The sequence below is a fragment of the Diadema setosum genome, chromosome 5 (assembly GCF_964275005.1).
Source record: "Diadema setosum chromosome 5, eeDiaSeto1, whole genome shotgun sequence".
Taxonomy (NCBI): Eukaryota; Metazoa; Echinodermata; class Echinoidea; order Diadematoida; family Diadematidae; genus Diadema; species Diadema setosum.
This window is the reverse complement of record NC_092689.1, coordinates 19983444-19995586: the sequence shown is the minus strand read 5'-3', so window position 1 is coordinate 19995586 and position 12143 is coordinate 19983444. Positions and strand designations below refer to the sequence as shown.

Below are 12143 nucleotides of genomic sequence, written 5' to 3'. Positions count from 1 at the left end.
TGTGAAGTCGCCGTGAATGTGGCAGTGATTTTTGCTCCCGCTCAGCTGCGAGGTAGCCGCCAGGACCGCGCCTTGTGGCGCGGTCTCCGGGGCTAGCTACTAGTACGTACATGTAACTTACACATGTATCGCATGCAAGTCGTACGTACGTGGACCGGAGCTAGCGAGCGTTATACGCATGCATACGGTGCATTTTCATTTATTTTTATGAAAGTAATGGACTAATTGGAACGAAATTTTGCACAGGTGTTACTGCAATCATACCCAAACTCCATGCTAACTATGAGACCAATTGCTGCAGGTTTACAAATGTGGGCTAGTACCTAGAGAACAAACAGTAGTAATTCCATGTCAGTATGTCTAAACCTAATAAGAGACAAGCATTAATGTCATATTTCCAAAACACAAGTATCTAATGTCATTCTGACAATATGTGACATTGTTTGGCCACAAATGATACTCAATTAAGTACTAGCTATGCAAAGTCTTAGTGGCAGTTTCTAAAAAATAAAAATGGGATGACACATAAGATGTATCATAGACACTTACAATTCACTAATGGCTGTCATCTGCTCAGTACTGTAAATGTTTCATTCACTCAAACAAAACACTGTGCCATAAACTTCACTCTATAATTACACTATACATTTATATGACTTCAGAAACAATTACTTGCTACAATAGCAAATTATGCATGTTTGTCAAAACCAGGTAAACAAAAAAAAAAAAATGGTCATATTACAGTGTGTTCTAGACTGGCTGCATCACAGACTTACAGTTTTAATTTGTTAATCAATTCTTTGATTAATGCTAAAGTGTGGAGCTAAGTTTTTATGACAAACAAAATAATCCTTTATTCCTGCTCATCTTACAAATTACAAATAACCCTCATTACATGGGAGTCAGGTATCTGTACACATAGAATATCTAAACCACTTCAACTTTTGGAGGGAACATTTCCATGACGTTTGATCACTGGACACTGTTTAAGGGCGATATGGAATGACTGAGGCTCTGACTTACCTGACTAATTGATGTACAATTTGGAACACATCCACAGGCACTAACTACACATTAAAGATTGCCTCTTGGCTTTGGTTCATAACCAGAATTCAAAACTATCACTTGGAAAAAAAAAAAATATTATCATGATCCTAAGAATGGATATGTTTCAAGGCAATTTAAATGAATATGATCGTGCAGGGTACAACTGAAACTCTTCTTACAATTCACTGACAACCACTGGTCCTTAGCCTACTAGCAGCTCAAGACCTAACTGATTACTATTATTACTACTGACATCTGTGCATATGTTTTTTACTTGTCATCAAATTGTGTCAATAATGAATGCTGGGTCTCTGCTCCTGCAACCTTTGTGAAGCAGCCAGCCAGAATAACACTGAAAATATTAACTTGCAGCAAAATATGAGCAATGATTTAGCCTGCCTCTAATTCATCAGAACTAAGCAGTATTCCACATTACAAGAACTCTTTCATTAAATTTATAATTCCTGCTCTATAAAATACATGATTTGATTTTCTCTTAAATTTGATACAAAGTAGAAACTGAACGACTGAGTAACTCTCAACTTGGTCCAGACGGCTTCTTTTTGATGGCACGGCTTGAAGTTCCCCCGCCTCCTTTAGGGGAAGTTGGTTTGGGGCGATCCTGGGTGGCTCTTGATGTAGATGGTCCTGTCCTATGAGGGGATGTCTTGCTTGTTACATTAGACCGGCCTCGCCCAGCTACAAATGGTTTGGAATTTGTGGCAGCCGTAGAAGAACTGCTTCGTGAGGAGCGAGAGGGTCCCCCGTCTGTTGGCTACATCGACAAGAAGGAGAGACAACTGTTTTTTAATCACAGGATTCTAACTGGCATTTGAAATACAACTATTGCTATATTTAGAATAACATTCTTGATTGGCTGATTGATGTGCCACTATCAAAAAAAGCATAATAATACAGATAGATATGAATATCTGTGTTGAAATATTCACCAAAACACTCATTGTTATACTAGTCTAATAACACTCTATACACACACTTTCATTTATATTCTCTGTCACAACCCTCATCACTTTTGATTAGCCTGTGTAAAATGGGTAATTTGCACAGATCACACAACACACATTACTTGTAGAACTCCCAGTGTGCAGAGCTCTCCTGTCATGATATAGGGACTTTGATGTTCAGGAATCTGATTCCATGGAGAGGCAAATGGTTGCAATAACTAAAAAAAAAAAAAAAAAACACGAACAGTTGACTTCAGTTAGAGCATATCATGATGAAACCAATGTGAACCTATAACTTTAAATGGCAAGGATCCTTGACAGTAGTGGAAGATGTTCGCCAAATAGTTTATCAGACGGGAAGTGAAGTGACACTGTTTGAGTCAGTGGACAAATCACCTGTCACCTATGGACATTGCTATTATTTGAACTCCTCTCTTCGTATGTCTTTTCTATCACTGTATGTAAGATAGCCTAAACTTGCCGGAGATTCCATACATACAAAAACATTTTCAATTCTTGTTAGAGAAATACACACACTTGTGATACTCACACTAAGTTTTGATCTTGACACTGTTGACTTCTTGGCCATTTGTGCTGCAGGCTTCAAGGTCTAATAACAATGCAAGGAAGAATATGATGCAGTATGATAGTGGACAGTCAGATACAGACATTGACAGAAAATGCAGCACGACTTTTAACTAAACTTGATATGTTATTACTTTCAGAGAAAAACGTACTAAATGAACATCATGATGCATGTTACGGCAAAAAACAAAACAAAAAACAGGCACCTTATGATTACAGTCAACCTCACCTCAGTCGTATCTAAATTGATTACAGAGTCTTTTTAGTTACTTGAATTTCGACTTACACAATAGAATTAACACATATTTATATCAATCTGAAGAAAAATTTTTCTCCGTCTTGGCAAATTTTTGAATTGTGCAAATTTAACTGCACTTTCATATCTCTTTTTTTTGAAGGTGATAAGAGTGTGCATGATGGCACATGATGGATATGGTTGATGTTGCTGTTCAAGCAAAGTAACAAGAACAACTTATATTGCAGTCTAATCTGAATATCAGGAATTGAAATTATAATTCTGTGGTTTCTTTTACTGCTTCCTTTCATAGGTTCTATTTTACACTGCACTTTAAGCTCCCCAGCGTCAACAAACAGTGATTTGATTATTGTTGTTGTTGCTATTTTTGCCAGAGCAGTGACACAATACCATCATTCACATCTGCCTGAAAGTGCATGGACATAAGTATAAATAATTCTTCCCTTTAACAATCCATGAGCCACTGACATTTATACCACAAGAGGCCTATTTTCTCAATTCTAGGTCGACAAAACACAGAGGTTACCCTTTACATGCACTAAAGATAGTAAGGTATACTGCTAAGTATACTGGAGTTCTTTCACCATAGGTCGACAACTGTTTCCAATATGGCAGATGCAGTAATGGAATTTTGCAGAATGAAAGTCAACCAAATAAAGAAATATTCAACCAACCAGCACATAACTAAGGAACCGCATTTCTGGATTTTTCTAGCCTAGTCAGCTATACCTAGGGAGCGTTGTTGACCCATCTCCCAGAAAGCAACGCACTTAATCGACTGTTGCATTCGAACCAAATGAGGGCACATGGATTGTGAAATGCAAAAATCAGGTGCAAAGGATGTGACTTTCTTCAAATACACCACTCAACATCATGATTTTTCGTAGCCTACTTTTGCGGCTGTGCCGGTGCTGCCCCTCCTTCCTGCATCTTTCCCCTTAGGAGCTTGCTCCTCCTCCTCCTTCACGTTGTTGTTCACCGAGTCGTTGTTCTTTGCCTCATCGTCATTCCTGTCATCCGTCTCATCGTCGCCTTCCTTATCCTCCAGGAGGAGGTCATTCTTCCACTGCTTCATCATCTCCAGGACATTGGTGGGGCCGTTGTTCATCGGTCTGGAGCGGTCCCCAGTGATCCACGGATGATCCAGCAGCTCATGTGCGGTCAGCCGGTGGGCAGGGTCAACCTTCAGCAGTCCCTGGATGGCATTTTTGGCTGTCATACGGGAAGAATGTGACAAAAAGAAAGAAAGATTTAATTCTACTGGCTCTATGAATAAGACTATGCTATCTGAACCCATACTAAATTACACCAACAAGGACCATATCTCTTATGTTTATGAAAATGAAGGCATGATAATAGTATGACTTTACCAATAGTACTTTGTTTTACACAAAGCTAGTAATTACACTGTACTTTGTTTTCAAACTTAATCACTGCATATGACCCTATAACACAATTACAGTGGAATACCTGATACAAATGATCATGACAGGCAATACAAACAAGAAAATGAAAAAACTTTCCACATTTCATATAATCTGAAGGATAGGACAAGTACAGCCAAGAAAAGTTGAAGGTATACATGTACACAGTAAAAATCTGTGAAAAAGAAGAATTATAATAATAAGATGCCCTTGCTTTATCATACTTTGCAAATTCCTGACCAGTCTTTATATTATCAAATACAATTCATAATCTGTGACTTGGCAACTTTTCACATCTCATATCCACAAAAGCTTGCTGGTGTCTTTAGAAGACCAAAGTAGCATGCATGCTTCCCAGAGTCAGAAGTCTTCTCGGACAGAGAGAAAAAACAGAGGACAAGACAAAACACAAAGATTTAGAACTTGAAATGGACAGGTAGTAAAGATGGGATGCAAATTAAGAAGTGGAGCTGAAAAGTTCCTAACTAAGGCAGGCTTTACAGTCTTGACACTTCCACATTTGCAAACACACTCTAGGACTAATCACCTTCATCACTTATCCTCTTCCATGCTGGAGTTGAGAAGTCTAGCTCTCCTTTCCTGATGGAGTCATACAGCCCGTCCTCATCCTGCCCATTGAAGGGAGGCTCCCCAGACATCCTTGGCAGGACAAGACCACAGTATACAAATTTAATAGTGAATGGTCACGAGTGCGATGGTTTAAGATTTTGCACGAGATATGAGATAGAGTGCCTCATCTTTCATCGAGTGTGAAATCTTGTCCCATTGCACGAGTAGAGACCATACACTTCATCTTACACACCTTAGATGTCAACAGATTAGTCTACACAGATTCTTGAATTTAGTACAGAAATGGCAACCATTTTTCGCGATGATGGCAAATGAGTAGCTGAACAGTCACAGTCAGTCCTCAAGTGTGTGTACATACGTACGACATACGTATGCTGTATGCGAAACTGATCGGTTGAAGTTGTTTACAAAAATGAGTGACAAAAGTACTGGCTTGCAAGCACACATGCAATTGTGGAGTGCGAGCGATTGTTTGTTTATTGCGAAATCAGAGCCATGCGATGGTAAACATGCATTATCCATTTTTGCTCAAACAAAATTGCATGGCTGACAGTCACAGCATGGGATGGTAATTCTAACTGAATGTCACATAATGGGCAATCGACCAATCGGATAGCTACACTCTTTTTAGGTGTTGTATGATACATAGAGTACAGAGGATTCATCTTGACTGGAAGAATTCTCAAGCAATCACCCCCTGTACCATCAAATAACCATCTTATTCCTCTACAACATCAGCATAAACAAGATTCTATTTACAATAAAAGGAAAAGAGAATTTGTTGTGAGACATTTCTTGCTAACAAACACCAATGCTGGCAAACTGAGAAAGATAGCAATTCACTCATTTAATATCTGGGGAATAACTAATAAACTAAAACTTGAACTAAGATTAAACACTCAAGATAGTGACACAGTTACAAATCCCAATGAGCATGTAGATGTAGACATAGAATATGAAAACTTGGCTTCTGCTTTTATTCATTCATTTGTTAAAAAATAGGAATGAACAAGAAGTGAGGCTTGAACACTTACAGAAGGAAAGCAATGACTCCTATACTCCAGACATCACACTGCTGACTGTAACCTTGGTTGTCAATAACTTCAGGTGCTGCAGAGAAAGGAAAGATAAACAATGCATTGTACTTTATGAAATACAGATGGATACTGTAATCACCAGCAATAAGGTCACATCTCCGTATGAGCCACATCCTGAATTTGGTGGAAAAATTTAGGAGGAAGAAAAGCAGGAGAATCTTACTCTGATTAAAACTTTTATCTCTTTTTTGAATTTCTGACAACAAATTTCATTTGCACTTCTGCCTGGTTTTGCATGTTTCCCAACATTTTTTTTTTTTTTTTTCTGTACGTGTGTGTTATCATTAATTTAAAGCTTAGGAAGTATGAACGGAATGATGCAAGCTCCTTGTCAGGATTTTCAAAAATAATTCAACATGCAATGTGAAGTATAATTGAGTGTGTGCGGATGAAATGTTGATGTATTAAACTTGGGAATGAAACTCATATGAAAAAGAGCATGCACGTTTGTGTTTTAATTTACACGTACCATACAGCTTGCCATACATTATGAGATAGCGCTGTATGTGTGTGTGATGTTATGATGCCCACATGGCAGGTTATTGTATTGCAATGGCCACAAAGACTATGCAAAGTTACTTGCGTGTGCTGCACTTTATGTCCAAAAAAAGTGGCACAGTAACAACAGCAATTACAGGCTATGACAAAGAGACAAGTCTATAATATTGATTGATTCATTGTACAATATGAAGTTGCCCATTGACATATTGCATGGTCCTACTCTTGACTACATGTGTTGGTTATGCAGGTGATTTACTGGGTTGGACAGACTATGATCTGGTTGTGCTGGCATGCAGGCCGTAGCCCAAGTTTACTTCTTCATTTCTGTGAAAAATGGTGCAGCCTTATCACTGGCAAAAACAGAATGTGTCAATTTCAACAACAAAATGGTCCAATTCAAACACAAAAGTTTCAAGAAAGAAATTTTAACACTTTGTCAGCACTGTCTAGTTGGGGTATAGATTTGAGGGGCAGAGGCAAATATCAGTAAACTTCTTTGTGATTGATGTCATAATCCAATTGAAGACTTGTTTTGAGTACACTTGGGCAAGTGTCCATGAAATACATGTTTAAGTAAAATTGGCACATCCTCAATGGGTTAAAAGAAGTAAAAACGTGACAGATGAACTGGGATCAAAAGTATTTGCACTCACCCATGTACATTGGTGTTCCACACATGTTCTGAATCATGGAGTCACTTCCAACCCCACCCTTGACTACAGACAATCCAAAATCTGTTAACTGTGGAAGGATGGCAAAAAAAGAAAAGAAAAGAGGAATGACTACTAGCACAAAACAGCTGATTCCATACTCTCAGAATACTGTAAAAGCTGTTATTTTCACTAATTTCTTGAATCACTGTTGTGCAACAATATCAATATCAAAATATTGCCACCTGATGCACTAGCCAAGTGAAAGGAGGCTTTAGTGCATTTTTTAATGACATTGACAGCCTCTTGTCAAATCACAATACAATATTTTGCGAAAATGTCTGTGACCTACTAATTTGCAAAAATATCTGTATGCCAAAAAAGTAGACGATATTCCTGCAATTAACAAAACGACAATTACAAAATAATGCTTATGATACATATCACATATATATCATCATTGCATTGAGCATTGAGAATTTAGGGTTTCTGGGACGAACACTGGACTAGGGCTGTTTATAGCTCAGTCGGTAGAGCACCGGGTTAGCAATCCGGAGGTCTCGGGTTCGAATCCCGATGGAATCCCATTTTCTTTGCTCCATTTTCCACTAATGAATTTATCATCATTCATACAATCATTCAGAAGAAAGTTGTCTAGGAAATTATTCTCTATATGGATGCCTGAAAAAGAAAAGAAAAAGCAGAACAAAGCCAAAAACAACAACAACAACAAACAAACAAAATATCCTGAAGTCACTTTCCTACTTAAAAATGTATCTGAAAATTGCAGGCAATCAGGTTTTACATCTGATTTTAATGAGAATTTGCAAAATCCTTTCTTGAATGTTCCATTTTCCTTCTTCTTGCACTTTGATTACCATTCACTGCTTGCCAAACAGGAGCATAGTACAGAAATAAATGTATTTCTGTTTCTCTTATCACAGCCATTACTCCTAGCAAACAAACAAACAAACAAATATCAAAAGGAAGAATAAAAAAAAAAACTTAGGGGTTTATATAATGCTCCAATAGATTTAATGTTCACATACACACACACAAGCCACAAGCTACATAAAAAAGTATTTAAAAAACAATTCTACAACTGGTCATGTGATCAAGAATATCCACTTTTGCTACTCTATTATTTTATCACATGAGAAATGTTTTCTTTTCTTTCTCTGTCTCTCTGTCTGTCTTTCTTTCTCTCATTCTCTGTGGTTGGCAATATACATTTCTCTTCCAGCATTTCTGAACAACAAATTATTTTATAAAATTTCAACATAATCGACAATTTTTGTGACAGTGCCTACATTGTAATATCTTACCTTGATATTCAATTTGTCTTTGGGAGCATCTGGCTCATTGCACACCAATATGTTCTCAAGCTTGATGTCTCTGTGTACAATATCTGTTTAAATAAAATGATGGGAAAAAATGAAGTGAAATGAAAGCAATACAATAGGCTACTACTGATCTCGCAAACATTCACTTCTGTTAGGAGTGTCTGCATATTAGTATGCCAATTGACACATAATATCAGAATGAAATTCTGCTCATATTTGAACAAGAGTTTACTGCACTGGTGCAATCAGTCAAGATGAATTATTAATGCTCTTGGGACAAATACAGAGTAAATATATACCAAGTCATAACATCATGCTGCGGATTCTGTTTAAAATTTGTCACAGTACTCAAACAGCAGTCATAATTCTGTATAACTCTCAGATTGGCCTACGGACAAATTGATAAGAGTATCATGTGCCAATGATATTTGACTTCGTAGATACTTTTTCCACATTTTAAAAACTCTTGGATGGATGGACGGTATTCGCAGCACCAACGCTTACATGAACATGATAAATTATTACATAGAGTGTACAGGTATATCACGACTGCTTTTGAGAACCTATATGACGGGACAGTGAAACAAACCGTTTTTGTGAAGGTAGGCCACTGCATTTGTTAGCCTCTGAATGATTGTTCTGGTGTCTGCCTCTGAAAAGACGCCCTCATGCATGAAAAGTTTGTTCAGCTCCCCTCCATCACACAGCTCCATCACCAGGTACATTCGCTGGGGGATGAAAGTGACAAAGGGATTCTTCAGTACATGCAACTCACTCTCAATAATCATATTCATTGCCACATAAGGAAGTTTGAAACCCTCATTTGCAAAACCGGATGAGCTTTGAGAGAGTGAAGTAATAATTCTTTTACTGAGTGTGCGCCTGCTGGTAGCCCTCTCCCTTCTCTGCTCCTTTTTCCGTAGTTGTGCTGGATTTTGGACACCTTATATGATGGCCCATTCCTATGGAATAGACTCCCACACAACATTCGCAATCTGTCCTCTCTAAGTGAGTTTAAGAGTTTAAAAGTTTAAAACTTGGTTATTTAGACAAGCTTTTTCGTAAACATTTCCTTTATTCCTTTTCTCATACCTCCTTTTCACTGGTTTTTTTCTCTCTGCCTCTCTTTCTTGCGCCATGAGCATCTTTTCATGATGGATACCGGCGCATTACAAGTGTTCATATTATTATTATTATTAAGTAAGATTTCTAAAATGTCAGAAGTGCCTACTGCCTTGTAGGCACTTCAAATTAGGTATATGGTCATTATGTTTTTTGCATGTATTTCTAGTTTGTTGTGGACAAATTAGGTAGTGTTTGTTATTATTACACATACAATTAAGATTTAGAGGATGTGAAACAACCATATCAGCAAGTCACAAATTGGGAGACTGGTTAACAAAGTACTGACAAATGTTTAGCTCTGATGAAAACGAATAACATATATTTGCCGAGGAAAAATGAAAAAAAAAAATGATGAGTTCCTCAAATTCTTGTATGAGAAGGACATAACATTGAAGAAAGAAGCAATTCACAATATTGGCTTCTTGCCCAAGGAAAAACAATGCACATCAATTGTCCACATCTCAACTCTAGGCCTTTCAATAACCTCTTTGATCTGACAGTAGAAAGTACTACAATAGGCGATAATGAAACTGGCTACTTCCAATATGAGACATATATACCTAAAACAGGTATTTCACTAGAGCAACTGTCTTCTACTTTTACATAGACTGCTCTATTCTTCAATACCAGGTAATTTTGTGATTGACTCACCTTGGGAGTTTCAAAGACTTCTTCAAGATGAATGATATGCTTATGATTAACTCGCTTGAGAATAGCTACCTCCCTCTCAAGGAGTTTGACTGCTGAACTTCCAGCCTGTAGAATCAGAGGAAAAGGGTGATGTGATGTTTATACTCATGGATTTAGGTGGGGACATACTTACACAATGTATTGACTGCCTTCAGGGTAACATCAACATACACAGTATATTAAATGGTCAACATAAATATGGGTCAGAAATTGGTAATAATGCAACCATGTGACTTATGCAGTGAGGATCAAAGTTGTTGTATTGCAAACAGTGATGCCACATCAGGCAATGTAACACCAAAACAAGACAGAATGAAATGTGCATTTATATCTTAATGTAGACTAGACAGTATAAACACATTATTGCTTTGATGGTTTATCTAAAAAGGCAATACCTGTATGATAATATCCAAGAAAGAGCTGTATTTGATTCAACAGTTGATTCTAAAATAGCACAATGATACTTGAAGCAACTCTAGATGATACTGTACATTAAATTTAGGGGAAGAACTTGACACAAGACCCACTTAACCACTGATATCAGATGTGGAAATGATTAGCCTGCAGAATATTACATTTCTGCCACTTGATGCAGGTGGATAGTAAAAATGAAGAATAGGGCTTATCTCACCTTCTCCTTGTTGATAACTTTGATGGCCCACTTTTTATTGGTCTTCAGACAGGTGCCTTCAAAGACCACCCCAAAGCTGCCTGACCCAAGCTTTTCCCCCGACTGGTACAGCTTCTCTATGGCTGCATCATCGTCAAGGCGGGTGTGCGGCACAGGGCGTGACCGCTCCACCCCGCCCAGGGGCTGCACACGCAGGGACATGGCCTGGTCAAGGATTCCTCAGGTGGATGTGAGAAGTGCAGCTGACCCTACTGACACAGGAGAGGAATATTGACCAAATTGAATCCAACTGGAGCAAATAATCTGGTTAAATGTTATGACTTAGAGGATTTAAAATCTGTTACATACATGTAAGTGAGTTATAAAACTAAAAGTACAGTGGGTGTTGATACTGGAGAACATCATGAGTACTCATACAGAGTACATGTATAATACAGTGGTGTGCAGAATGAAAAGCTCATGGATACCAAGAAAATCAAGTTGCATGTACCATCACAGATGACACACATCCCTCATGGACAATCTTCCATCAGAGATGTAAACACACTTGAAACAAAAGCATTACAAACATTTCCACTATATAGTGTTACTTTATGCAATTGGCAAACCAAATGACTACATACAACATCAAATGCTACATTGTACAATGTATATCTACAAAATTTGGTCGATCAAGTAAAGAACATACAATTGTACTGCATCCCTAAATCAGCCCCATAGGCTACATCCTTTGCAGATTCAAGATGATATCATCATTCAGATACAGATTATAGATCCCAAAGGCCATGGTAAAAGCCACTGGCTCCAAATACATCATTAGTCATGGTAAGTCTTATATCAAATATCAGCACTCATAGTAAACATGGTGACAAAGTTCCAATTTAGGCAACAATCTTACCTTAATTCTCACATAGACACAGCCAACAGGATAGAGTCCTGTATGGACTGATGAATGGCAGACCTAATGGAGTACTCTGTGATGCTGCATCAATGTAAAGGGAGCATGCTTCTTTCTATGGAGTCAGTACTTTGAAGGTTCTCCCTGCAATTAAATCAAAAGGAGAGAAAATTAGAAACAACAAGTTCTGTGAGTATCCAAAATTCATTTTTCAATATCTCATCAATCATTTATTGTCACCGAAGATAATATGAAGTTTCAGCAAAAAGATGCAGAAAAGAGGTAAGAAAGTGGTTTCGCAAGACGGTAAAATCTTGCAGAGTATATCTGCAACTCATCA

The 12143-nt window shown here is 37.8% G+C and overlaps 1 protein-coding gene across 1 annotated transcript; it reads right to left on the bottom strand.

Annotated features, from left to right (window-relative positions):
• Nucleotides 1–1262: 1262 nt before the first annotated feature.
• On the bottom strand, nucleotides 1263–11915 carry LOC140229187 (serine/threonine-protein kinase 33-like). Its single transcript, XM_072309454.1, has 11 exons — nucleotides 11804–11915; nucleotides 10906–11153; nucleotides 10236–10340; nucleotides 9049–9187; nucleotides 8442–8524; nucleotides 7120–7207; nucleotides 5903–5978; nucleotides 4825–4937; nucleotides 3746–4065; nucleotides 2563–2622; nucleotides 1263–1822 (listed from the first exon to the last, which is right to left on the bottom strand). The coding sequence occupies exons 2-11, from the start codon at nucleotides 11104–11106 to the stop codon at nucleotides 1586–1588; spliced, it is 1422 nt and encodes a 473-aa protein (XP_072165555.1). The 5' UTR covers nucleotides 11107–11153; nucleotides 11804–11915; the 3' UTR covers nucleotides 1263–1585.
• Between the last annotated feature and the right edge of the window lie 228 nt (nucleotides 11916–12143).

Excerpts from the sequence above, each read along its gene's own strand:
- LOC140229187 (XM_072309454.1), bottom strand. The coding sequence starts at position 11,106 with ATGTCCCTGCGTGTGCAGCCCCTGGGCGGGGTGGAGCGGTCACGCCCT. Across the intron at positions 5,979-7,119 it reads TGGAACACCAATGTACATGG|CACCTGAAGTTATTGACAAC; the intron begins GTGAGTGCAAAT and ends CTTTCTCTGCAG. Across the intron at positions 2,623-3,745 it reads GCACCGGCACAGCCGCAAAA|ACCTTGAAGCCTGCAGCACA; the intron begins GTAGGCTACGAA and ends CATTGTTATTAG.